General features: G+C 44.9%; 4 protein-coding genes across 6 annotated transcripts in view; 1 reads left to right on the top strand and 3 right to left on the bottom strand.

The window, feature by feature from the left end:
* Nucleotides 1–1,163: 1,163 nt before the first annotated feature.
* bud23 (BUD23 rRNA methyltransferase and ribosome maturation factor) lies at nucleotides 1,164–18,351 on the bottom strand. Of its 2 annotated transcripts, XM_030108091.1 has the most exons (13): nucleotides 18,341–18,351; nucleotides 6,773–6,898; nucleotides 6,559–6,596; nucleotides 6,259–6,354; nucleotides 5,014–5,096; nucleotides 4,095–4,191; nucleotides 3,902–3,998; nucleotides 3,758–3,808; nucleotides 3,581–3,666; nucleotides 3,306–3,351; nucleotides 3,165–3,226; nucleotides 1,728–1,817; nucleotides 1,164–1,563 (listed from the first exon to the last, which is right to left on the bottom strand). In XM_030108091.1, the coding sequence occupies exons 2-13, from the start codon at nucleotides 6,818–6,820 to the stop codon at nucleotides 1,509–1,511; spliced, it is 849 nt and encodes a 282-aa protein (XP_029963951.1). In that variant the 5' UTR covers nucleotides 6,821–6,898; nucleotides 18,341–18,351; the 3' UTR covers nucleotides 1,164–1,508. The 2 variants fall into 2 exon arrangements, with proteins under 2 accessions (XP_029963951.1, XP_029963952.1); XM_030108092.1 differs by lacking the exons at nucleotides 6,559–6,596; nucleotides 18,341–18,351 and having other exon boundaries at nucleotides 6,773–6,895.
* On the bottom strand, nucleotides 8,135–11,254 carry LOC115400298 (piggyBac transposable element-derived protein 4-like). The gene is made up of 2 exons (XM_030108089.1): nucleotides 11,017–11,254; nucleotides 8,135–9,683 (listed from the first exon to the last, which is right to left on the bottom strand). Exons 1-2 carry the CDS (start codon nucleotides 11,135–11,137, stop codon nucleotides 8,200–8,202), a joined length of 1,605 nt encoding a protein of 534 aa, XP_029963949.1. The 5' UTR covers nucleotides 11,138–11,254; the 3' UTR covers nucleotides 8,135–8,199.
* dnajc30b (DnaJ (Hsp40) homolog, subfamily C, member 30b) lies at nucleotides 11,449–13,854 on the top strand. The gene has a single exon (XM_030108090.1). It carries the CDS (start codon nucleotides 11,462–11,464, stop codon nucleotides 12,572–12,574), a length of 1,113 nt encoding a protein of 370 aa, XP_029963950.1. The 5' UTR covers nucleotides 11,449–11,461; the 3' UTR covers nucleotides 12,575–13,854.
* Nucleotides 14,979–25,031, bottom strand: part of sh2b2 (SH2B adaptor protein 2) — a 31,030-nt gene continuing 20,977 nt past the window's right edge. Inside the window, exon 9 of one of the 2 annotated variants that reach the window (XM_030108087.1) lies at nucleotides 14,979–18,771. In XM_030108087.1, coding sequence (XP_029963947.1) covers nucleotides 18,404–18,771 — 368 coding nt within the window. In that variant the 3' untranslated portion in view covers nucleotides 14,979–18,403. The remainder of the gene's footprint in view (nucleotides 18,772–25,031) is intronic. The other variant, XM_030108088.1, reaches the window with a different exon arrangement.

Here is a 25,031-nt window from a genome sequence, read left to right as displayed (position 1 = left end):
ACACCGAACTGCTCCTGCGGGGTGTGTGTGTGTGTGTGTGTGTGAGGGCTGACGGTGTGGAGACCTGCCTGCCTCCACAGACTGTTCCTGAGAGGTGAAACTGTTCAGTGTGTTTAATCGATCGAGCGGCTCCAGAGATAACGCCCAGGTGGGTTTTCAGTGAGACCGGGGGAGCGGCGCCCCCTGCCGGCCGGAGCGGGAACAGGGGTCACCGACCCCAGACTGAAGGCTTCCTGGTGGGGCAGTCCCTGGAAACAGAAACCACATCGACAAAATAAACAATGACATTTTATTTAAAGTGAGCGGGGCTGAGTTTCGTCCTCTGTACTGACTGATTGTGCATCAAAGAATCCACTTCAACATCGTGCCTTGAATGACCATGAGCCTAAAAACACAGATTTCCAAGAAGAATAGGAACCATCCAGAGGTTTACTACGCTCTTCACCTGTGGGACAAACTTCCTGAACACCACAACACACACACTACACACACTTCCTTTAAACAAGGCTTCAAAACATTGTTTGCTCAGTACTTGTACAAACAAAGAAAAGGGAGCAAATAGCAAAATATTGTATTTACTTCTGTAATGATTAGTTTGAAGGACAGAGGAATAAATTCAGAAGTTACCAAATATTGTCGCTTGCCCTCCAGGGTTAAAGGTAATGACGATTAGTTGTAAATTCTGTGCTTAAGCATTACACACTGTTGATTATATTTGCATATGCTTCTGCTCTGCATAATTTTATAACTTCTGTTTTGAATAATTATGATGTATTCACACAATCAGCCACAATCTAAGTGCACTCATGCCTACAATAAATCGTCAGGTTTATTTACAAATCCTGCACTGAGTTATATTTGTGTAATTTAGATCAATTGCGGTTTTTCTCCAGTATGCTTTAGAGGAAAGTATATTTGCACCCTTTTTTACATTTCATATATTTCATGCCATTGACGTACCTCACAACCTCTCGTGTTAAACTCAACACTGACTGCACTTACTTTTTCTCACATTTCATTCAGTTAAGCGATTTCTTGTTTCCTATGGTGTGCGTTATATTTTTAATCTTCTCTATATGAAGACAGCCATTAATGTTAATGTACACCAAGTGTTCATTTAGTTTCTTTCAGGTGAAAAAAAAAAGACCAAAAAGAAGCACTTAGTTAAGCTTTAATAGAGAAACACTTTGTAAATTATACAATTATCTCAATCTGTCATCTCAAAAATGAGGAGAAGTTGTTTTGGTTGTGTGACACTGCTGGATGTCTCTTCATGTTGTTCTGCAGCAGGCCTGCGCTCACTTTTCCTTCCAAGCTGAACACGGGAGTGTAAAGCCGCCACAGTTCGCGAGAAGGAAACTTGCAAAACGCTGGACTGGATGAAAAAAAAATACGCCCGACAATGGAAGGCGTTTCTTTTTCTTCCAGTTTGAATTAAAGAATTGGAAAATTGACCGAGTCCCGTCAGCGCCGCGGCTCCTGAGCAGGGTGGGCGCGACAGACGGCAGCTAGAAATGAGGTCTCCTCTGACGTCCTGTGTATTTAGTGTCGTCTCGAACCTCCCTGCATCGCCACAAACAGAGGAGAGTGTTGGCAAGTGTTAGAATACACAATGCATCAAAGCAGAAATGGACAAAATTAATTACGTACACTACAATAAAAACTAAGAGCTGGAAAATTTCATTCCAAGACAACAAAAAACAAAAAAAAAATAGTCATGTGCATACCGTCCTTGTCGTCTCCTTCTCTCCTTTTTCTCTAAAATCCAGTCTCGTCCCTTCTTGGCAGATTTCCCCTTCATGTTTTTGAAACGACATCTTCACACAGAAAGCACAGCCAGTTAAAGTTCAGAGTTCAGGGTTTCAAACGTCACGTACATCTAGAAAGAACCCAAACAACCGCAGAGTTCATTTCTCCCAAAACTTCATTTAAACAACTTAACTTCCATATTTTTCATCACAATACACACAGAAATATTTTAAGATTTATTTGTTAGCAGTTAAACTTAAGTCATGAAAAAAATACAGTATGTCCAAAGACTAAAATTCATAATATCTAATATTTTTAGGCAATAATCCTCTAAATAACAAAAAAAAAAAATGCTTAAAACTTTGAGCTCGTATATAAAAACAGATAAAAATATATACATTCTGTCTTTTAGATGAGCTCGTATGTGAAAGGGAGGAAAAGCTGCCTGACAGGATTTTCAGTCAGGCAGGACAACGGCCACTTTTTAAATTACTGTCGGTCTTTGGGCTTCATCAGGACAGGTATGACTGAACCTGCATGTATGAAAACCAAGACCTGCACGTCGTCACTGTACAAGGCAATAAAGGGAAGACTGAAACAGATACTTCAGAAAAACAGAAATTAAAAATTCTCTGTGAGCACATATCCTGGCTGCGATTAGCAGTTTTGTTCACAGTCAATAAATTGGCTCATTGTTTTCTTTCCAAACACTTTGTTGGCTTACGCAGACCTGTGAAAGTGCGAATCAGTCGTCAAGAGTCCAATATGAAAATTACCTGTGCTGCAAAACAAGACGAAAACCTAAAAGCGAGTTGGTGTGAATTGAGTGTCTGCTGGCTGGGAGCAGGCCGGAGGCCTTCTGCCGACGCTCCGTCTGACACATAGTGGTCCTAAACCCTGATTTCTAAGACTTTAGACAACTGTTGAAATTTCATTATTGTCTTATCTCAGATGAGTCTAATATAAATTAAATAAATAAAACTTTAACATGGTAAATGATGTTTCAACTGGTATCAGTAAGTATCATTGAAATGTTCATTGTCATCGATTTCCCTACTTAAAGCATCTATACTGAAAAGATTTAAAGCATTTCTGAAATTTTGATTGTCAATTACAATTAAAAATATTACTAGATAATATTTAACCAACTACCAGTAATGTCTGTGTTAAAATCACACATATTCATCAACAGATAGCCAACAGCAGCCATAGGAGGCAAAACAAAGGAGAGAAAATATATTTCAAAATTCCTATCACCCTTTTTCAAAACAACAAACAAAACAAGTTAATTATGTCCTATACTTTTAATATCGCTGGTTTTGTTTTGTTTGTCTTTGTTTTTTCTTTGTCTTTTCAACTTGCTCACCTAAATAAGTTCAAACATGAAGACAATTTTCTCCGATAAATTTCTTTACCTTTGTCCAGAATACTGAACCTGGTTTGGAACAGTTTTATCTGACGTTTCTGAGCCGAGTCCCTGAAAAATACGAATGATAACAGTGATTATACAGCAGATGAAACAACAGTAAGATACATTCCCCTCCTGTGTTTCTCACTTTGGGAAGGACGCCCGATACTCCAGCAAATAGACACAAGAAAAACCTGCAGATGAACAGGAGACACACGTCGTTACAACGCGAACCGAGCAAACACTTTCCATGTGAACTCATTTATCATGCAGCTCATCTGACGTGGAGCCAATATGAACGTCACCCGCTTTAATCAGTCCTACATTATGAGCACTTTGCTTCTAATTTCACACACCATTAAGAAGGGATCAATCGAGAAAGGAAAAAAACAAACAAAAAAAAGAATTCTAATAAGAACTGACTTTTTGGCTTTGCTGCTGTTGGGGTAATCCACCACCATGCCTCCGCTGAACCCAGCCTTCATGGCCTGTGTGGTGATCAGCTCCAGCTGCACAGCAGGGAGAAAACAACAGCAACAATGTAGAAAATCTCTCACAGGCAGGATTCATTAATATAATGCAGAAAGAAAGGTGTTTCACCTGTTCTGAGTTTTCAGGGTAAAGCTGAAACACGGCACGGGAGCCTCTTGACTGGAAGAACATGGACGAGTGGATAAAGTGAAATCAGGAATCTTATTCTGGGACAATGTTTTGCAAGAAGCCAACAGAGTAAAGCAGCCGTACCAGAGATGAATACAGAGTACTGAAGAAGGTGTAGAGCCGTTTGGGTGGACTGTGTGTCCTTTTGTCTGCATTACAGAGCCACTGCAGGGCAGATATACTGATGGGAACAAAGCACATCATAAAGATAAGCATTAATTATGTCCTATACTTTTAATATCGCTGGTTTTGTTTTGTTTTGTTTTTTTTTATTTACCTGATGCAACCGTCAAATGTCCCGGGCCGGAAAGGCATGCCATGGCCCATGTCCCCCACGATGAGGTCTCCCTCCACCTCTCTATCCAGAGCAACATCTGTCACATACAGAGGTTCACATTCAGTCTGAGATTTTTCTTCTTAACTTGTGAAAAAATGAACAATAAAACAAAGCCCGCAAATAAGAGACACTTGTATGAGGATAAATGTCTTCATTATGCAAACAGAAGCTGCAGTGTTTTAACTTCCCAAATTTGAGAAAGATTAAAAGCATGCTCCTGTCTTAGTTCAATGCAATTTATTAAAAACAGAAAGTGACTTTGCAAAATATTATCTTTTACTAGTGAGGGGTTTTAAATGATTGAAACAACAGCAGGTGTTTTAAGGTGCCTCAAGCTTCACTCACTTCCAAACTAAAAAATACAAACATGAAAAAAACAGGCTTGTTATGCACTGCTCAGTTTTCCCAGTCCAGCTGTTTTAGATGTGAATGTTATGAACCGCTATTTTAGAAACAGTGATTGAACTGTGTCCTGTGGTCAAGTTAATAAACCCTGTTATAATAACTAGAGAGATCAACACATATGTACGTTTGTGGAAAATGAAGGCACTGATTTTTAAATTATTTGACATAAAAAAAGTACATATCGTATCGAACATTCAGCTTCTTGTGTGGACATGAGGAATGATAACGATCAGGCCTGTGTTTTACTACAACAATTTACATGGCTGAAGACCTCTCTGTGTAACTCTAAGCCTCATTGTGAGCCTAATGAATCCATCAACAGAGGTGTGTCTGAAAAGGACATTTCTTGGGATACATTTTTTTTTTTACCTCACTGCTTTTTTTTTGATCAGAGAGCCAAATATAATTGTGATATTCAATTACAATGACAATAGGACAATAGAGTCACACCGACCCAGCATAGCCGTGCTGATGTCCACTCCGACCCAGTGGTGGCCCTCCTCCGACAGGTAGTCTCCACTGAGACCAGATCCACACCTGAGAGACCAAAGACAAGCCGTCAGCAGTGTTCCTCATTACCAGAACTCACAACCCTCAAATGGGTACAAATAAAACAATTCAACAAATTTAAACTTTAAAAAAAAAAAATTAATAAAAAAAATAATGACAATAATAATAATAACTGTACTACTGAGACTGACTACACAAGTAGGATTAAATAAAATGTGATTCTCTACAATTGAGACCAGATCATAATAAATACATACAGATGAGAGACACTAAAACACCAGATGACATATTGCTACAGGCAAATGCTGACTTTTAAAACTTCAACTGGAATCATTTCAATGTTGCAGCACCAACTTTCACAAAAGCCTCCAACTGCAAGAGTTTGCAAAAATATATAAAAAAACAGACGTAACTTGGACAATATTTTATGGATTATTGTTATCAATGTTGAGGAAATCTTTTAAAGTAACTTTTGTCAAATTTTTTTGACAGATTGATGTTTTTTTTTCACTTTTTTTTGTATTTCGAGTTCTTCTTCATGATTTTTGTTTTAAGCTGCTTTAGCAGTATTCTGCCATAACATTGGTTGTAATGTTATTCATACTCTTTTAAGCGTGATAATACCAAAAGATTAGGGTGTAAACATTTCTTAAACTGTGTATAATCCAAACATCAAAAGGGTACAAAATGTAATTAAAATCTCTGTAAACATACAATGAAATGAAACAATATATGGAACTATAAATGCAGACACTCAATATGTATTGACATACACTGGCTTTTTCTTAAACAGGTTACATAACCAGACTAGATAAATATCATCCTTATTAGCAAATTAAATTACATTTAATATGATATAGTATGTTATTTCTTATTTTTGTAGCTTTCACAGATAGCTGTTTGGTTTGCTCAACTAAATAATTTTCTATAAACTTAGAAGTTGTCAATTGATTACCAAAAGGAAAGAAAAAAAAAAGGCAGACCATCTGAGCAATGACAACTCAAGTCAGTTTCTTCCTTGGCTGGCACGAAGATGCCAAAAATGGGGAAATAATAAAAACAGAGAATAACAAGAAGATCAGTGAACATGAACATGTTTACATAGACTGATCTGAAACCAGTTTACCCAAGAACTGAACAGACAGACTGATTCGGCTTCATGCAAACATGTTGAGTGTGTGTTTCTCACCCAACATCCAGCAGGAAGCAGGGCTGTCCCTCCGGGAGGTTTAGAAGCTCCACAGCTCTCTCCGACATCTGAGTCTGGATCTCAATCATCCGAGAGCTGCAAAGCCACAAAACACACATTGCGTTGTTTTAGTGCTCCTTGTGACTGGCTGCATGCTTCTTCAACAAATCACTTGGCGCACAATCTTGTAAAATATAATTCTGGTAAAAAAATAACAGAAATGTGTAAAATAAATTGAAAGATCCAGAGCTTTTAGGTCTTGAATGCAGGTAAGAATCAGAGTGAATCATCCTCACTCACTTCTGGGAGTATTTCTTCGCCTCTTCTTCATTGTAGAACTGCAGAGAAAAGAACATTGAAGGATCAAACACAACTAAATATACCGTTTAAGACAGGGAGTTAGAGGTTCTGACGCGCCACTGAAGCTTTGGTCTATAACCCAAAACTAGTAAAAAACGACCCTGCAGCACAAGAATCTTAACGAACAAAAACAATAAAAAGGTGAATAACTGACCACATCTGGAGGGGCTGAGTGTTCCGGGCGTCGACAGCTGGAAGCCATGGTGTCCCTGTGAGCGAGACGATGTCAGAAAGTAGTTTAGAATGAGTTTAAAGAGCAGATTTGGACCTCTGATCAACGCTGCGGCGGCAGGAGAGACACATGTGAGGAACTACGTTATTCAAGCGACGGAGGAGGATTTTCTTCTGGGGTTCTAGTTTCAGCGGGAGATGCTCACACCGCCACCTACTGGGCATCATGCAGAAACTCACCCGAAGGAAGCTCAGCTTTCTTTTCTTTGTTTTCTTCAAAGCTTTTTTTAACATACAAAATGAAAGATGCGTGTTAAAAGTTTCAAAACAACAACAACAACAAATATAACAACAAAATCACAAATATGCAGGCAGTAACATGGGATCACTATCACAGAGTAATACTGTATTTTATTCTATTCTATTCTTTTTTTCCCTATTCATTAGACAAGACAGTCTAGCCATAATTCTCCTCTCCCACCACCTCCATTGGGTAAAGTAGACTGTGGAAAGTGGACTGAACTGACCTTCTTAATAATTTTACGTCTATAAATTTGCATACAAATATTAATTTTCATTTCAACAGATTTTCTATTAATCAGTGTTATAAACCCACTTACAGCTAACCCATTAAAAATCACACAAGTATTCATTGACGAAAACAAAACAGATAATTAGGAAAACTCATTTAAATGAACGTATCATTGGGCCACGCTGGAGATGTGGGAACAGAGAACATGGGTCTCAATACATCCAGGGCTTCAAAAGTAACGAGTAAAATCTAATTCCTGAAAAGAATGGACAGTCAGTGTAAGAACACTAAACTATGGCTAAATGTTTGGATGTATAAAATTGTTTTTCCATGGTTTAATCATCAGCAGTACCACACACTGAAAAAAACTGACTTATATTCACCCCCTTTTCTCATAGTGGCTTCAGAAGTTGTCTGACGGTTTCCTCAATGATCAAATGTTGACCTAATGACTAAATACACTCTACCTGAGTGTAATCTAATCTCAGAACAAATGAAGCTAGTCTTTAATGGTCCCAATGGTTTGTAAGAGAAACGAATGCAAAACTACCAAAACACTACTGTCCTACTAAACTTACAGGTCAGACAAGGACAGCACTGATCGGAGAAGAAGAAATTTAACAAAAGGTCAAAAACTTCAATGGAGGTGAATACTTTTGCTAGAAGCTGTATGTGCTGCCTGTAGAAAATATAATACTGAATCAGTATCAAATATAAAACTGAAGTAAGAGGTCGACACAGTTTATGTTTTTCATTTCTTCCTGTGATTTATTGATGAAGCACAGAATTCAAACAAGAGTTTTCAGTTTTGAAATCACAACTCTGAAATATAGAAAACACACAAATGTACACTACACTGCAAATACACCCCATGTCCTCTAAACTGCACAGTCTCGGCATTTCCAAACCACCTTTTCCTTGCACCTGCCACAAGTGTACCTGTAACAGTCCGCGCAGCGCATAGTGGCATGATTGCTGTTGCACTTCTTTTTGACCTGGCACTTTGCACGCTTTCCAGGTTCCAGAGTGGTAGGTTGCTGCCGAAGGCGGGTCTTCACGCTGGCCTTCTGGGCTTCCACATGGGAGTGTGCCAACTCACTTGCCAGCTCCATCAAGAAGTCGATCCGTCGCTCCTTCACGCCGGTGCACGCCTCGTACAGGATGTGAGCATTCAGCGCTGCAATGTCGACCATGTTATAAAACACAGCGACCGGCCATCGACGTGTTCCTGACCGCACAGTGTACTCTCGCACCATCTGGTCCATCGCATCCACGCCACCTTTCATTCTGCTGTAATCATTCACTGTGTTTGGCTTCTTTTTCCGGGTTTCTCCCGTCTCGACCACACTGTGCATGGTGCTGAGGATGCAGAGGGTCTTCTTACGTTTGGGTGCGTAAACCGTCAACGTGGTACCAGAGGTTGAAAACACCTTGGTTCTGAATTCGTGGCGGTCCAAATTCTGTTTGGCTGATTCTGGAAGCTCCTGGCAAACTTTACTGACTGTGCCAAGGAGGGTGGTTTTCTGGCTGAGCAGTTGTTGCGCAAGTGACAGCGATGTGAAGAAGCTGTCTGTGGTGACGGTTCTTCCTTTGTTCATGAACGGTTCCATTAGCTTCATCACCACATTGGGGCGACTGGGATCGTCACCAAGGTCTGGGATGACGTTGCATACATACTTAGATTTCAAGTCACATGCCACCCAGAACTTGATCCCAAACTTGTCAGGTTTCGTTGCAGAGTACGCAAGGAATGAGCAGCGAGTCTTTGTTGGAAAAAGTTGCTGGTCGATGGTAATATACCTGCCTGGGGTGTAGGATGAGATGCAGTTGGCAACGAAAGACTTCCAAACATCAGAGATCGCAGCAAACCTGTCCGTCTTGACTCGTTCACTGCGTGTGTTCATGTTGTCAAAGCGAAGGTGTTGCATGATGTCCTGGAAGCGGTTTTGAGCCATAATGCCATTGATCAGAGGGTGTCCCAGTGTTGCTGACCATGCGTCACGCGGTGACGGAAGCTTGATCACCCCCTGCAAGAGGAGGATGGCAATGAACGCCATTAACTCAGGGAGGTCCATGGACCAACTGTAATGCTGTTTCTGCCCATGCTGAACAGTCCACTTCTGAATAGTCTGAAGCATGCCAAGATTGATGAAACAGAGGAAGCACTGTAAGCGCCTTGACACAGTTCCTCTGACCAAGGCCGTTGGCTCTCCTTCTGCAGTGTAGGGTTGTATTGTGCTGTGATGGAGAGGCCTCCGGACCTGTTCTTTACGCCACACTGTGCCATCTTTTGCCTTCTCTGTCGGCCCAGTGTGCGTTTCCAGATGGCTTCTCTTTCTTGGTGGGGATGAAGTCTCCTCATCTGTAGGGTGGAGATATTGAGATGTGAGCCATGCGATATCCAAATCCATTTGAATTATAATTCCAACACAACTCAACTATACATCCTCTGCATTGATTTAGGAATGATCTATTAATTCGAGTTTTAATTTTTTCCTAGCAATCCCAGGTTTTTCTTTCCTACCAATAAAACACAGAGAGGGGCCAAAATTGCAACTGATTTTAAAAGCACAACTCAACAGCCACTGTCCGCCCTTCTTTTCTTTTACAAATGCAGCTGATACCTTCCAGCTTGTTGGTTCATGCATACCTCTTAGGGGGAGGGGGAGGCTTGAAAAGAGCCAGGAAGTAAGATTCTTTCCAAACACAATGAATGTTTTAAGTGCTGGGGGTTTGGAGGCCAGAGTGTGTCTTTATGTCTGTCTTTTTGCAGTTCATCCAGAGTCATCCTGGATCTCTGAGCTTCTTCTATGATCAGTGCTGTCCCTGTCTGACCTATAAATTTAGTAGGACAGTAGTGTTTTGTTTCTCTTACAGACCATTGGGACCATTAAAGACTAGCTCCATTTGTTCTGAGATTAGATTACACTCAGGTAGACTCTGTTTACTCATTAGGTCAACATTTGATCATTGAGGAAACCATCAGACAACTTAAGAAGCCACTATGAGAAAAGAGGGTGAATAATATTGCACATCCCACTTTTCAGATTTTTTTATTTAAAAAAAAAAGTTTAAAATATTGTACAAATTTCATTCCACTTCACAATTGTGTCCAATTTCATGTTGGTTCTTCACACACAAAAAAATGCCAGTTTTATAACTTTATGTTTAAAGTATGAAAGTTAAGAAAAAGGTCAATGAATTCAAGAGTGGTGAATACTTTTGCAAGCTGCTGTACATACTATGCTAGAACAAATATTGTTTGCATACACAGAACCCACAAATACACTGTAAGAAATATCTTTTATTTTTCCTGCAAACCCCTCAATCCTCGTGCAAAATGATGCTTTACATTCACAACAAAGTTTCTCTTCTGAAAATGGTATTTTCTGTCGAACTGACACAAACGATCACATGAAGAGACTTTTAGAAGCAGCAGTTGAACACTGGTGTGCGCTTCACTCCCCCCTCTGCTTGGGCCACATTCCTGCATGATGCACTGCGTAGCGGCTGCATTTACAAATGAAAGGTGGCTGACTGTAGGACAATGACTTGTTCAAAAGCACTGGACCATTTTGGCCCCTCTCTCGTATTTTTAAGGGGAAAGGCCAAATCAGCCCCTGCTTGCTTACAAGAAGTGTTCAGCATAACTGCCATAATAAGAAAACGAAAATGGGATGTTTGGAAACTCTTACCAGAAGAAACTTCAGAGTCTGAATCCGGCTGAAGGTCTATGTCTTCTCCCTCTGAGTCACAGGGGTTGACTTGGTTCAGGATCAGGTCCAAAGCCTGCTGAGTGCTGGAGAGTCTCTGCATCTTGGCTCAGCTTCAGCATGAAATTCTTGAAGAAAGTAGCTGTGAGCGAGTCATTTATCCACCTCATCTCCCTGGAAGCTGCAGAACAACGCCCGGGATGTGTGGAGAGGACTGAAGACCGTCTCCGGCTTTGGCCAGAGTGACAGGACTGCTGATGCTGCTCAGACTGTTTCTTTAAATCATTCGGCTCGTGTTCTGCTCATTGATTGGTCGATCTGAGGACACGCCTCCCTAAAACCCGGCCTCCCATTGGCCGGTTGTTAGTGACGTAGCGGATGTTGTTGTTGTTCACTTCCGTGTTGTCCGCCGGACTCTCTCGGTAAAATGGCAGAGGTCGGTCAAAAGCTCGGGAGCGGGGCTTGCCGGCTGTCTGCTCTCAGGAGCGGCCAGACCCGGCCGGCGAGCACCGGGAGAGGCTCCGGGGGACTGTCCGTCAGCGGTCCGGTGAGAGACGGCTCTGTGGCGGCTCGACGTGAAGAGCAGCCGGTGTCAGAGAGGAGAGCGTCAGGACGCAGACCCAGGAAACTTTGGACTGTGAGGAAAAGTGATATTCGGCTGGAAAAAACTTTTTTGCATTGTGCTCCGCCTGCGGAGATGCGGTTCATCGGGTTTTATGGAAGCTGGGAGAGTTTGACCGCTCTGCCGGCAGCCCTCCGTCTCTCCTCGGCCTGTGCTGGACGCTTCCAGGAGAGGCTGCTGCCCAGCAGGACTCTGTGGACCCCCCAGCCCGACCCCCTCAGGCCCCCTCAGCATCCCAGAGCCTTCTGCACTCTTGTCTTCGTCCTGGCACCGGAGAGGCCAGGCTGTGGACTCAGACGTCTGCGCCCCGATGCCCTGAAAGGACCTGCAGCTTCTCGAGCCTACAGCCGGGGCTCAGGGGAGGCTCCTCTGCTGCACAGGAGCAGGACAGCCTACTACGACATTCTCAAAGTGTCCCCCAGTGCCACGCAGGCCCAGATCAAGACGGCCTACTACAAACAGTCCTTCATCTATCACCCTGACAAGAACCCAGGGGACAAGGACGCCTCGCAGCAGTTCTCTGCAGTCAGCGAGGCTTACACCGTGCTGGGAAACATCAGCCTGAGGAGGAAGTACGACAGAGGCATCCTGAGTCAGTCAGACGTTCAGAGTGCAGGGAGACCATCGTCCAAAGAACAGACTCCCAGATCCACCGGCTCCTCACAGCAGCAGCAGCAGCAGAGGGCCAGAAAGTTCACCCGGCCAGGAGGGAAACCAGTGTATGATTTTGATGCTTTTTATCAGGCTCACTATGGGGAGCAACTCCAGAGAGAGAGAGAGATGAGAGCCAGGAAGCAGGAATGGGAGGAGATTAAAAAGAAAAGGCAGTCAGCGTGGAGGGATGAGAAAATAATGGATCTGACGCTGACATTGGTGGTGGCCATGGGAGGCCTGCTGTTTGTCAGTCTCCTGAAATAGAAGCAGCAGTCTGACGCGTCCCTTCTCAGGCTGCATGCTGCGACCCTCAGGAGAGGGAGGGGAGCTACCTCACACTGCTCTGGAAGAGCTGCACCTTCTTCGAATCTTGAATATTTTTAGGATCTTGCTGCTGTAAACACACGAGCTGGCATCTAGGCTTCCCATTCATAAAACATAAGCAGACACATGCTGATTGTATTTAAGGTTCAGAGGTTTTAATGTGTGTTAAAATGGTCCTCAGACTGTTGTATGTACACCACGTGACAGTAGAACTTACCTCTACCCCATTGTGATTGCTTCCAGTGTGTGTGTCTCACCGTCTTCTGAACCACATGCCATTCACTGATGACCTGGAAAAAGTGATTGTTTTCATTTGAAACATGTTCAAAAGATTTTATCAAACATTTCTGGACTTATGTCAGACCCATTTCTTTCTTTTATTATTAGAAATGTGAAATGCACAAAAACCCCAGTTATTGAAAATGTTTTTGCTGCAGCAGCCAGCCCCCTGCAAAAAAAAGAGAAAATGTCTGCAATATTATTTTGTCCACTATCACTTTGAAAAAAATGGGGCATCTCCTTATGTTGGATCACACCAGTGTACTAAAGTGTTCGTTCAGAACAAGGTTCACTCTATCATTTAGAAACAATCCTGCAGGAACAGCGGCACTTTATTTTTGGTGGGCACGGCTGCAAAGAAACCAAAAGGCTGATAATAGAAAAACTGAGAAACCCTGGGAAAGGAAGTGTTTGTATTTACTGATACAGTAATTCAAGTTTATAAGAGTGTGTTGATCATTGGATATATGGTATAATTGTTTAATCAGATGTTATCAATCACAAAACTGCTCTCAGAGTCACATCAGCAGTTTCTGAAAACTGATGCCTGAATGTAAATTACTACATTTTTAGGGGTAAATCTGAGAATCCCATGTTTATCTTGATGCTGGTTTGGACTTGTTAACAGTCGTTAAATCAGTTTCCTGAGGAGTTCAGAACCTGATCATTTACTTTGTTTAAGGTTCTGACAATTTTGAAGCAAAACAACATTTTGTGGCAGCTTTAAATTATTAACACTGAACAACGCACAATTTCAACAGGTTCATGTAAATGCCGGCCCTGAAGGCTCAAAGATTAAAATATCAGGATTTTTTGAAAAACAAATTCACACACATTTGTCACAGATATGTGTATTGTACTGTACACACATGATCCCCCTTGTTAAAGTGTTTATTTTGTCATAGAAAAGTTCTATTTGAAAAAAAAAAAAAACTATAATAAACCTGTTGATTAAATTCCTTATCTGTTTCATTTCCATCATATCGGTTCATCTTCAAGAATTCATGCTGTGGTAGTGTTTGTTCTTTTATCTGCAAACACAGATCAACGCTGTAGAGGACGTCTGATGACATTTATCCAGCTGGAAGCCAGAAGGCTCAGTGAGTTTTACAGTGAGTAGGTGGAGATGAACGCTTCCCTGTCAAGGTATTGGATTCCACAGTGCTGCAGCTTCTGTGGACTGCAGGTGCATCTAAAAAAATGCGTAATTTAATTCAAACAGTGAATCTATTTTAGATTTCTTACACTTAATATGGAATGTTAAAACACTTAATGGTTTTCGTTGAACATTACGATTAAAAAAAAAAAACTGCAGCATCTCAAAATATTATTGCATGAGATTGATTAAAACTGAAAAGAAAAGCTTTGGTTTTCCACTTAAAGGTGCAGTACGTCAAATTAAAAGCAAATGACACTTTAGTGCATTAGAGGGCAGTAGCGAGTCACTAAAGTACCCAGTGGTCTTCAGTTCAGCTCTTCTGAAATTTAGCTTAGTTTTTAGTTAATTAAAGTGCCAGCTTCGGTTGTGTTTGCGGTTTTCTGTTTTTCCATTAGGACTGAGGACAGACCAGACACTGAATTCATTAGACTGAGCTGCAAAATTCATGAACACCGATAGATGAATACCATGATTTGTTTCCTTTTATGAGGTTATTAAAAAAACAAAACAAAAAAAACAAAAAAACCATACTGTATCTTGAAGACATTGCACAGAAATGACATAAACCCATGTTATTGCTCAGTCCAATACAAATTTAAAGACTTCAAATTCTGCTCTTTGATTAAACCTCACTGATCTGATTGAAGCAGCTCCGGAAGTCTAACTACGAAGCCAACATCAACAGTTTAGTTGAGCATGCATTAAGACAGCACATAAAAGTTCAAATCAAGCTATTTTTTCCTTTGCAGAGCATTGCCAGGGGATTTTCTAAATATTTAATAAGTTTATGTCTGCAACCCTGAACCTCTTGACCTTTCTGAGCTTTTAATCACCAACATTTCATTCTGGACCCCCGGGGTTGTGACATTTCGGCGAGGGGAAAAAAAAAACTGCAGAAAACGTGTAATAGTTTGTTCACATTTTATTCACAGAAATATAAAGTAGTATGTCAAGTACATCACTTTGTACAAAATTGCACAGACTCTTCAAAACTCAGTCGAACAACAGAAAAATCAGCTCCAATAAGTGTTAAGAAAATAAAAAGGGGAGACGTGAGTGATCTGTGATATGTGTGATGGGGTTCTTGCAAGAGATGAAATTCCGTTGTGGATTTTTCATCAAGAAGAATCAGTGAAATGTACATAAATAAGACTCAAAAGGAAATAAAATGCAATTTACATACTGGAATAAATATGCTTTAAAAAATAGGATTCAAATTGGCACATGAGCTGCTCCATCACTCCTCGACCCTAAGACACCCTTCAAGCTACACGGCCATGCTTGAAAAGACAAACGACCACTTTTGATATGTTCGCTCCAAAAAAAAAAAGGACTGCGTGCATTTTAGATTTTATGTGTGCAATTTTGGGGAAATTTGTCACATTTCATGCGTTCTGACTTGAAAAGTTCAACCTTTGGAAATGACAGATGAAGAGAGATTACTGAATGGGCACAACCCGACAAAATCACCCACGAAATACTGCAGAGGTCCAGCTTAGGTAAGAGCTTTATTTAAAAATGAATTGTATCATCAGTTATTTGTCCATTCATATCAAATGAAGTTAAAGTTTCAAGCTGTTACTAATACTGAATCAAAAATAAATTGAAGTTTCACTGGATAAGTCACAAGTAAATAAACCTTTCCATTGTTTTCTAGTTAGTTTTTGTGGCAAAAATAGTTAAAAACCAAAAATTTCATTAGAAAAATGCAGCGTTTTCCACATAGTGCCTTATATTAAACAACTATTTTCTTAACAAGAAAATTAATAAGCATTCCCAAAATATCCTATTTCTTTAATGTGAAGATGTATTATCTAAACTGTGTATGTTAAGGAATGAATATGTACAGTAACCTTTTTGAGAAGCGAGAGAAAAAAAAATTACTTTCTTTTAAAATAACAAAACACTTTAGCAGCAAGGTTTCATGTGTCCAGTCAAGCATGGCCGCCTCAGTAGCCTTCGTTTAACAAACCGTTGCAGTTTGCTCTCACAAGATCACCTGCAGGATGTGTAAACAGCACACAACGCTGCCACCGTTCAAAATTAATAAACAACATGTCCCAAGGTCCCTCCGATAAACGCTGGATTTGGTTTTCTAATATCGTCAAGGCATTACTTTAAATTGATCTATTGTAACAGCATATATATAATCTACAGGTTATCCATATGAGGAGCATGAATACAGAACCTTCACCAGATGGAGGGACCTGAAAACCATGTTTCAGAAACACTACTGTAGCACACGGATCATTTAAAAAATATCTGGATCCTAATACACCGTCACACACTCATAAAAACAACCCTGTGGGACGTGGCAACAGGAGCCGTCCCATTCCCTATTCCACCCTGTTCACATCTGTATTCGTGGTGTTCATCCTCTGTTTCACCGTTTTAAAACTGACTTGTAGCACATTTGACTCTGTGTGTGTGTGTGTGTGTGTGTGTGTGTGTGTGTGTGTGTGTGTGTGTGTGTGTGCGCGCGCGCAAGTGTGCGTGCGCACGTGTTTTTCAGCCCTCATTTAAATCATGAGGAGAAAAAACATTTCCATATGCAGAAAAATGCATGTCTGACATGTTTTAAGCAGAAACTGACCATAAATTACAGTTTTTCTCATTTGTTATGACTCATTTCTCAATTGAGAATAAAGTTTTACTAAAAATTAAAATAAAAAAAGAACAGCTGATTGGTGATGACACAGCATTCATCATTTCTCACAAATTCATATACAAAAAAAAGTTGATAAGATTCTCAGCCATTTGCAAAATCAAAGGTTTAATATGGTTTGGCGACAAAACCGAGGAGTGACTCCCAGACAACGCTGTTTCTAATCGCTGCTTCATTATTTGAGCCGCCACATGCAAAGCGATCCATCCCCATAACCCATAAGCTGCAAGACGACGGCAGATCATGTGAAAATCTCAAAAACTACCAGAAGCAGCTCCCAGTGTCAGTTAGGGAAACTGACACAGTCTTTCTGTTTAGTGAAGCTTCCAGCTGGGGCTGGTTCAGGACTATTTCCTGGTCTTGCCGCTCAGGGTTTAGACAGCTCTCTCTCTCTCCCCCTCTCTCTCTCTGACAGCGGAGCTTGAAGTTTGTGATCTGAGCCTCGCGCCCCCCATCAGGCCTGCAGAGTGGATCAGCTTGCTGTCTGGTGTCAACCTGTTAGTGTTCTCTGTCTCTGTCTTTTACTTTCTTTCCGTCTGTCTTTGGAGCAGTAGGACAGGTGCTGCCACCTCTGAGCCTGGTTCTGCAGGTTTTTCCTTCTTGCTGCTTCGGCCTTTTTTCCAGTGCTCGCTCATGTGGACTATTTGGGTTTTTCACTATTAAAGCGCCTTGAGAGGGCTTAATTGTTATTTGTGCAATAAATGAAATGTCACTGAAATGAATTGGACTGTCCAATCACAGACAAAATTCACCATCATGTCACGAATCAGTAACATGAGTTTCCTGGTATCAGTAAAAACTAAAAAAAAAACACAGTAGAAGTAATTAACGACCAAATCTCAGAAGTCTAATTTATCTTGGGAAAAGCCTTTAGAAGCATTGACCCACAGCAGTTTTTTTTTCTTTTTTTTCAAAATTCTACAGCCATAAAATCAAAATTCTAAACCTTTTTAGAAAAGCTAAGTCTCGTTTGAGAAAGGAGTCAGAGTGACAGAGAGAAACTGTAATCACCTTTATGCAGCATGAATAGCCCTTCAGGCTGTACATGTGGAGGAAAAGCATGTCCGAGCTCACACTAACACACTCATGATCACTGTACTCGTGTGAGTGTTTAGCAGAGGACGTTTAGAGGGAGGAAAAAAACCTACAGGGACGGTGAGGATATCCGGGACGGGCTTGAAGCAGCTTTACAAACATTTAGGGGATGCTCTGAGGAACCCGGGAGGGAGGGGTGGTTTCCAGCTCTAAATCCTTCAGCAGGGTGGTGACACACACTCTGCTGTGAGGGAACTGTGGGTAAGGGTGAACAGGAAGCGGTCAAAGGAGGTGAATCAAAGCCATATGACTCCTCTCAACGACTTCCTCCTGCTTTCTCAGCCCACGCCGACGCTCACTGCTGCATTTTCCACATCTTCAGACCCCCTTCCTACCTGCAGTCTCCTGCCTTTGTGTTTAACTGAAACGTGGCCATAAAGGGTAAAGGATCGACGCCGATCAGCCACTTCTGCCCCCTCCTATCAACACCAAGGAACAGAAAATTACCTCAAAAGGAAAACAAACAAATGAAGCGATGTGTGATCCAGTGATTTGGACCGTTCCGAACATCGGCAGAGCTCTAACTCTCTGTTCCAATCAGAGGACGCGGCGGACCTTTGCCCTGGGTTATTTAGTAGAAAGAGTACTGATTCTCCACCGCTCGTGCTCTGCGAGTCCCATCGGCATCGTGGTAGTCCTCGGATGCACCACTAGAGGCCTCCAGCAGGCGCTCGGAGCTGTTGCTCCGGCTCTGCAGGCCTCCTCCCACGCCCCCTCCGGTCCCCGGGTCGCTGCGGGAGAGGGAGGGGAGCGTGGTGGGCGAGGAGGAGGTGCTGGAGGAAAGCAGGGCTTCAGAGGGAGGCCCCGCAGCAGGTGCCGCCGTCCCGGGAGGGTGAAAGGCTGGCTGGGCCGAGTCTGTCCGGCACCCTGCATCCCTGGGCGGAGTGACGACCGGAGGCGAAGCCACATCTGCAGAGCGTTGCGGTGAGAAAGGCATCCCTTTATTAGAAGACACATTAATAACACAGATTAATCTGCGCTGCTGACGGCTGGTTGCTGGTTTCTGCTGGAAGTAAAAAGGCTCCTTCATGTAGCTGCATGTAAACACAGGCAGTGTGGCCCTCTTTTATTATCCTTTCTCTTGGTGGGCAATAACACCGACAACACTGCCGCCAAAGACCGAGCAGCGTATCAATAAAGCCTTTTACACCCTGAATAAAACGCTCACTTCATGTGCATGTGAGCGAGTGCATGAGTGTGTGTAGGTCCAGCGTTTTGGAAAACAGAGGGCCTCTTTGTGACCGCCGCAGTGGGCTGGAGCCAGAGTCCCTGCCTGCATGCGAAACTCCTGTGGTATAATCGCCCACTCACTCTACTGTACAGGAGGGCATTTATCCGAGCGGAGCGCAGGAGCAGCGCTGATATGGAGGACGGAGGGAGTTTGAGCTTTAGCTCTGCTTTCTTGGTCAACGAAGTAGGAACTCCTCCAGTTTCCATAAATCACTGAACTACAGCGAAATGCTGAAGACACTATACAGGCTAGGATTTATTATTTTTAAAAGAAACTTCTTACAAACAAAAATACATTTTATTTCTTGTCAGCTTATTGTAAAGACACTGTGGCACCTATGGGAAGGCAACAAATCATATAGTAATAACAAACAAACAAAAATAGGGATGCACGATAATTATCGGTCCGATAAATTATCGGCCGATTTGTGGTAAAAATGGCATCATTTTTATCGATCTGATAATCTAATTTAATCCGATAAATGAAACCGATAAATTAATGGGTTCAGTAAAATTGCTTGTCGGCGTGCTGCACCTTTAACTTCTTTAACTTCTGGCTCGAACAGACGGCAGGTTTGTTCTGCGGGTTCACTGCTGCCCTGCATTTTGACTGCTAAGGAGGAGAAGGGTTTTTGCGCCCCTCCGTAGCGTCCAAAAACTTTAGGTTAAGAAGTTAACCCCGGTTCTCTGAAACATGAGTGAGGTATCTCACTATGGGACACGCCCCCAGCGCTGTTCCCCAGAAGCAATATTACACTACGCCAGTCCTGACTGGCAGACTGACGTGACGTCGGCTCCGCAGGGAGGGGCCTCCCCCTGCTATAAGAGCCCCGCGTCGACGTCATCTCCTCAGTCATTGTAAGCACACCTCTTCCTCGCTCCAGGCAAGGAGGGTGGTCTGGTGAGATACCTCACTCATGTTTCAGAGAACCGGGGTTAACTTCTTAACCTAAAGTTCTCTTTCAACATTCGTTTCGGTATCTCACTATGGGATATAGAGACTCCCGTATTGCCAGACAAGCTTACCTCGAAGACCAGGCGCATATGTCCAGCCGGTCAGGCAGACACAGTGGGTACAGAACCCACGCCTAACACAGCATGAGACACTGATGGCGCAGTAACATCCAGGTTATAGAATCTGGTGAAAGTGTGAAGGCCTCAGTATACTTCCCCGTCGCCGCTACGTCGTTCCTACGACGTAGACGTCGTAGCCCTACGACGGGCTACGTCGGGCTACGTCGGGGCTTGACGTGCGCCTCCCGAAAATTGTGACTTCGCGTCGTTTCGACGCGTGGTGACGTGAACGTCGAGGGCTGTGATTGGTCCGCTTTCGCGTTCTTTATAGAATAAAGTAGAACTCACCCGAAATGCTTTTCTGATCCGAACAGTGCTTCGGGAGAAATTGAGATCCAAAATTGAGCGGCGCACATCCCTATACTGTTAGCAGTGTTAGCACTGTTAGCAGACGGGGCTACGTGTATGGCCGCTCCTCAAACGGCTTTAATCGTCCAAAAGCTCATTAGTTTCACCAATATTTCATCACGGTCCGCTCAGCCTCTCCTCCACGACAGCTCGGTGTCGCCAGATATGTCATATATGCAGATATATGTTCGGTAAATGCACGCGTGTCTAGATACATATGTCTAGAAATCTATTTCTATAGATCTATGTCTAGGTAAAACCGGAGCTACGGAAGCCGCATTGTTGTTGTGACTGCTAGCGGCTTGGCAGAGGAGGGCGTTCCCTTGACGCAGGAGCAAGATATGTTCAGTAGCGGCGTAGGGTTGCCGGCGTAGGAACGCCGTGGCGGCGACGGGGGAGTATACTGAGGCCTTGAGGCGACGCCCAACTGGCAGCCGCACAGATCTCTTCCACAGAAACCCCCCGGAAAAGCGCCCAAGACGCGGCCACACCACGCGTGGAATGCGCGCGCAGCCCCGCAGGGGGTTGCAACCCCCTGCTGTTATAAGCTACGCTAATAGCGTCCACGATCCAGTGAGATAAACGCTGCTTAGTGAGCGGATCTCCCAGATGTGATGCGGCCCATGACACAAACAGCTGCTCGGACTTCCTGAGTCCGGCTGTCCTGTCAACATACGCCCTCAGCGCGCGCACAGGGCAGAGCGCGTTAAGCGTCTCGTGCTCCTGCGTCGCGAAAGGAGGGGGATAAAACGCCGCCAACTCGATAGGGCGATACGAAGTTGCCTGGTTAAAAACCTTAGGCACAAATGCGGGGTTAGGTTTCAATAAAACCTTATTTCCCCCCATGAAAAACTGCATGCAGGCCGGGTTCACCGATAACGCATGGATATCACTCACGCGTTTCGCAGATGCCAGCGCGAGTAATAAAGCCGTTTTCAGGGAGAGCATCCGCAGGTCCACCTGCTGAAGTGGCTCAAAAGGCGGGCGTGACACAGCTTCGAGCACCAAGGATAAATCCCAGGGCGCAGTCAAGCTCCTGGATACCGGGCGAAGCCGCCGCGCTCCCTTCATGAACTGACAGATAAGAGGATGCTGGCCAGCCGTCTTATCCCCAAAACCGACGTGACAAGCCGATATAGCGGCTAAATACACTTTGACGGTGGAGAAAGCCAGACCGTTATCCAGCAGCTCCTGCAGAAACGTCAGGATAGCAGGGACGGGGCTCTGAAAAGCCACCAGACCTGCCTTTACGCACCATTTTTCAAAAGCCTGCCATTTTCCCTCATACGCACGATGTGTGGACGAGGCTCTGGCGCTCTGAATAGTTACGATGACGTTATGCGGGAGCCCACCTGTCAGCAGGTTAAACCTTTCACGGGCCAAGCCCACAGCGCCATGCGCTCCGGGTGAGGATGAAAGATTTCTCCGCGTGCCTGCGTCAAAAGGTCCCTGCGGAGGGGCAGGGGCCAATGTTGACCGCACAACATCTGAAATATCTCCGACAGCCAGTGTTTCCCTGGCCAGCGCGGAGCTATCAGAATCAGAGCCAGCCCCCTTTGCCGCACCCTGGCGAGCGTAGGAGTGATCAGCTCTAACGGGGGAAACGCGTACAGCAAGACGCGCGGCCACTCGTGTGCCAAAGCGTCCAGACCCAGGGGAGCACTCTGGTCCAACAGGGAGAAATACAGGGGACACTGGGCGTTCTCCCCCGAGGCGAAGAGGTCCACCTCTGCCTGTCCATATTTCTGCCATATCTGGGACACTATTTCGCTGTGGAGTTTCCACTCCCTGTAGCGAGGATTCCCTCTGGAGAGCAGATCCGCCCCCCGGTTCAGGATGCCGGGGACGTGCGTCGCTCTCAGCGATAACAGGTGGGAGCTGCTCCACACGATCAGTCTGTGTGTCAGACTGTGAAGGTGATGCGACCGCAGTCCCCCTTGTCTGTTGATATATGCCACCACCGTGGTATTGTCCGTTCTGACCAGCACATGCTGCCCTCTCAGGAAAGGCAGAAAGTGTTTCAGTGCCAGAGAGACAGCCAGGAGCTCCAAGCAGTTTATGTGCATCCCGCGCACCTGCGTGCCCCATGTGCCATTCACTATCCTGCCCTCGTGCGTGGCTCCCCAGCCCGACAGAGAGGCATCTGTAGTGATCACTTTCCTCACCAGGACCGTCCCCATGGTAACGCCTACAGTGAGAAAGCCTTTGCGTTTCCATGGGCGCAGCGCCAGAGCGCACGCGGAGGAAACAAGAACGTGACGGCGACCGTGGAGCGCCGGGTTCAGCCTCAGTGACGTCACCCATCTCTGACACGGTCTCATGTACAAGTGGCCAAGTGGAAGAACTACCAGTGCTGATGCCATCAGTCCTAGTAGTCTGAGACACGTCCTGAACCTCAGAAGTGCGCCTCTGCGGAATTGTGCCAGACAAGCCTGAAAGGCTTTCACTCTCTCCGCCGACAGGTGAGCCGTGAACGCAACTGAGTCCAGTGACAGGCCAATGAACGGGATTTTCTGAGTGGGTGTCAAAACACTCTTTTCCCGGTTTATTGTGAAACCCAAGCCAGTGAGATGTGACGTGAGCAGCCTCACGTGCTCCTGGGCCTGGTGTGACGACTGCGCCATGAGAAGCCAGTCGTCGATGTAAGTTGCCACACGCACGCCCCTGTGCCGCAGGGGGGCGATGGCCGCCTCGGTGCATTTGACAAACACCCGCGGGCTTAAGGAAAGCCCGAATGGGAGCACCTGGTATTCGTATGTTACGCCTTGAAAGGCGAACCTGAGATACTTTCTGTGAGGGGGGTAAATAGGGATGTGAAAGTAAGCGTCCTTCAGGTCTATGGATGCAAACCAGTCGCCTGGACGCACGAGGCGGATTAGGACTGCATGCGTCAGCATCCTGAACTTGTACTTTCTCATGTACTTGTTCAGAGAGCGCAGATCCAGAATCGGCCGTAACCCCCCGTCCTTCTTTGGGACCAGAAAATATCTCGAATAGAAACCGTACTGGCTCTGATCCAGCGGCACTATTCCAATAGCTCCTTTGATCAGCAGAGAAGTGATTTCTTCCTGCAGAACACGAGCTTTTTCTCCCCGAGCCAGCGACTGCAATATCCCGTTGAACCGGGGAGGAGCGGACGCGAATTGGAGCCTGTAACCTCTGGTTACGGTCTTTATTACCCAATCTGCTGCTCCACATGCCCGCCACTGCTGGGCTCGGACCGCTAGCGGGCCGAGCGGGGATTCTGTGTGAGCGCCATGCTGGACAGAGGCGGACAGCGGTACAGCAGCTCTGCTTTCCACAGCAGGTGTGCTGGCCTGCTTCCTCATAGATGGAGCAATGGCTCCCTCTAGAGGCCCCCTGTGCGATTGCACAGGTGTGTCCTGTGCCACACATATATGATTTTTCATTATTTTGAATGTTTTTGGCTGCGCCCTTGGCCTCAGGCCTGGATGCGCGCTCTGAAACATCTTTAATGAAAAGTTTATTGAAGAACATGAGCACTGGTGTGTGCTTGTGCACTGGTGTGTGCTTGTGGGACTCCGCTGTGGCTCCTCTGAGCTCTCTGCAGGTCCGAGTGTTCTTCTCTTCACTGGGCCGTGAACTGTGAGTGCCTCCATGGCCTCTGCACGCCTCTTCCGTGGGCTGGAACATGCCTCGAACATGTGAGCCAGAACATGACTCGGGAGGGACGACGTTGGCGTCTGGCGGAGCCCGTCTTCCCCCCTCGATGGCTGCGCTCTAGGTGGCGCGGCGCTTCTTTTTGGCCCCCAGAGTGGCAGGAGGGCCAGCTTGGTCCCCTGACGTCACACTGGTGGCAGAAGGCTTTTTCAGCCAAGCACCTTTCAGCTCAGGAGGCTTGTTGGAAACACGGCCTGTCGGCTGAGACTGACGTTTTGGGGTCCGGTAGGCCGACCTGGCCACGGCCTGCGCAAAAGTCTGTCTGGGTGCAGTAGGAGGAGGGGGAGGCATCTTTCTGGGGAGACACAGTTGGAGTGCTTCTCCCTCCTTCTTCTTCTCCTCGCATCGTCTCTGCATGGTGGCCACGGCTGGGCCAAACAGGCCCTTTGGGTCCACCTGCACGTCGAGGAGGTTCGCCTTCTCTTTTTGGGAGAGGCTGGACAGGTTCAGCCACCTGGCTCTCTCCTGGGCAACCATGAGAGCCATGGCTCGTCCCGAAGCCTGAACAGCGCTCCTGTGAAGACGGAGGCAGAGGTCGGTGACCACGCACAGCTCGTCCCACAGGTCTGGCGCAGGTGAGGACGTCATCTCGTCCTGCAATTCAGCCTGGTAGGCTAGAAGCAGGGAAGAAGCATTCAGTGCTCTCACCGTTGTCGCCACCATTTTGTAGCCCTATTCAGTCAGGGAAGACGGAAAAGATTCGGCCTTGGAAGGCAGGGAGGGTCCCGCTGGCGTCATGGTGGATTTCAGGCTGGGGTGGAGGTGAGATGCCACGAGAGGTTCAACAGGGGGAAGGTGGGAAAAACCTTTCTCCTCCATGTTGTCCCAGTCTAACGCCGACCCTCCCTGGACGGGGTTTTTGGCGG

The sequence above is a fragment of the Salarias fasciatus genome, chromosome 14 (assembly GCF_902148845.1).
Source record: "Salarias fasciatus chromosome 14, fSalaFa1.1, whole genome shotgun sequence".
Taxonomy (NCBI): domain Eukaryota; kingdom Metazoa; phylum Chordata; class Actinopteri; order Blenniiformes; family Blenniidae; genus Salarias; species Salarias fasciatus.
This window is presented reverse-complemented; position numbering and strand designations above follow the sequence as displayed.

Excerpts from the sequence above, each read along its gene's own strand:
- bud23 (XM_030108091.1), bottom strand. The coding sequence starts at position 6,820 with ATGGCTTCCAGCTGTCGACGCCCGGAACACTCAGCCCCTCCAGATGTG. Across the intron at positions 5,097-6,258 it reads TGCTTCCTGCTGGATGTTGG|GTGTGGATCTGGTCTCAGTG; the intron begins GTGAGAAACACA and ends TTGGTCTCTCAG. Across the intron at positions 3,352-3,580 it reads AACAGCAGCAAAGCCAAAAA|GTTTTTCTTGTGTCTATTTG; the intron begins GTCAGTTCTTAT and ends GTTCATCTGCAG.
- LOC115400298 (XM_030108089.1), bottom strand. The coding sequence starts at position 11,137 with ATGCAGAGACTCTCCAGCACTCAGCAGGCTTTGGACCTGATCCTGAAC. Across the intron at positions 9,684-11,016 it reads AGACTCTGAAGTTTCTTCTG|ATGAGGAGACTTCATCCCCA; the intron begins GTAAGAGTTTCC and ends TCCACCCTACAG.
- dnajc30b (XM_030108090.1), top strand. The coding sequence starts at position 11,462 with ATGGCAGAGGTCGGTCAAAAGCTCGGGAGCGGGGCTTGCCGGCTGTCT.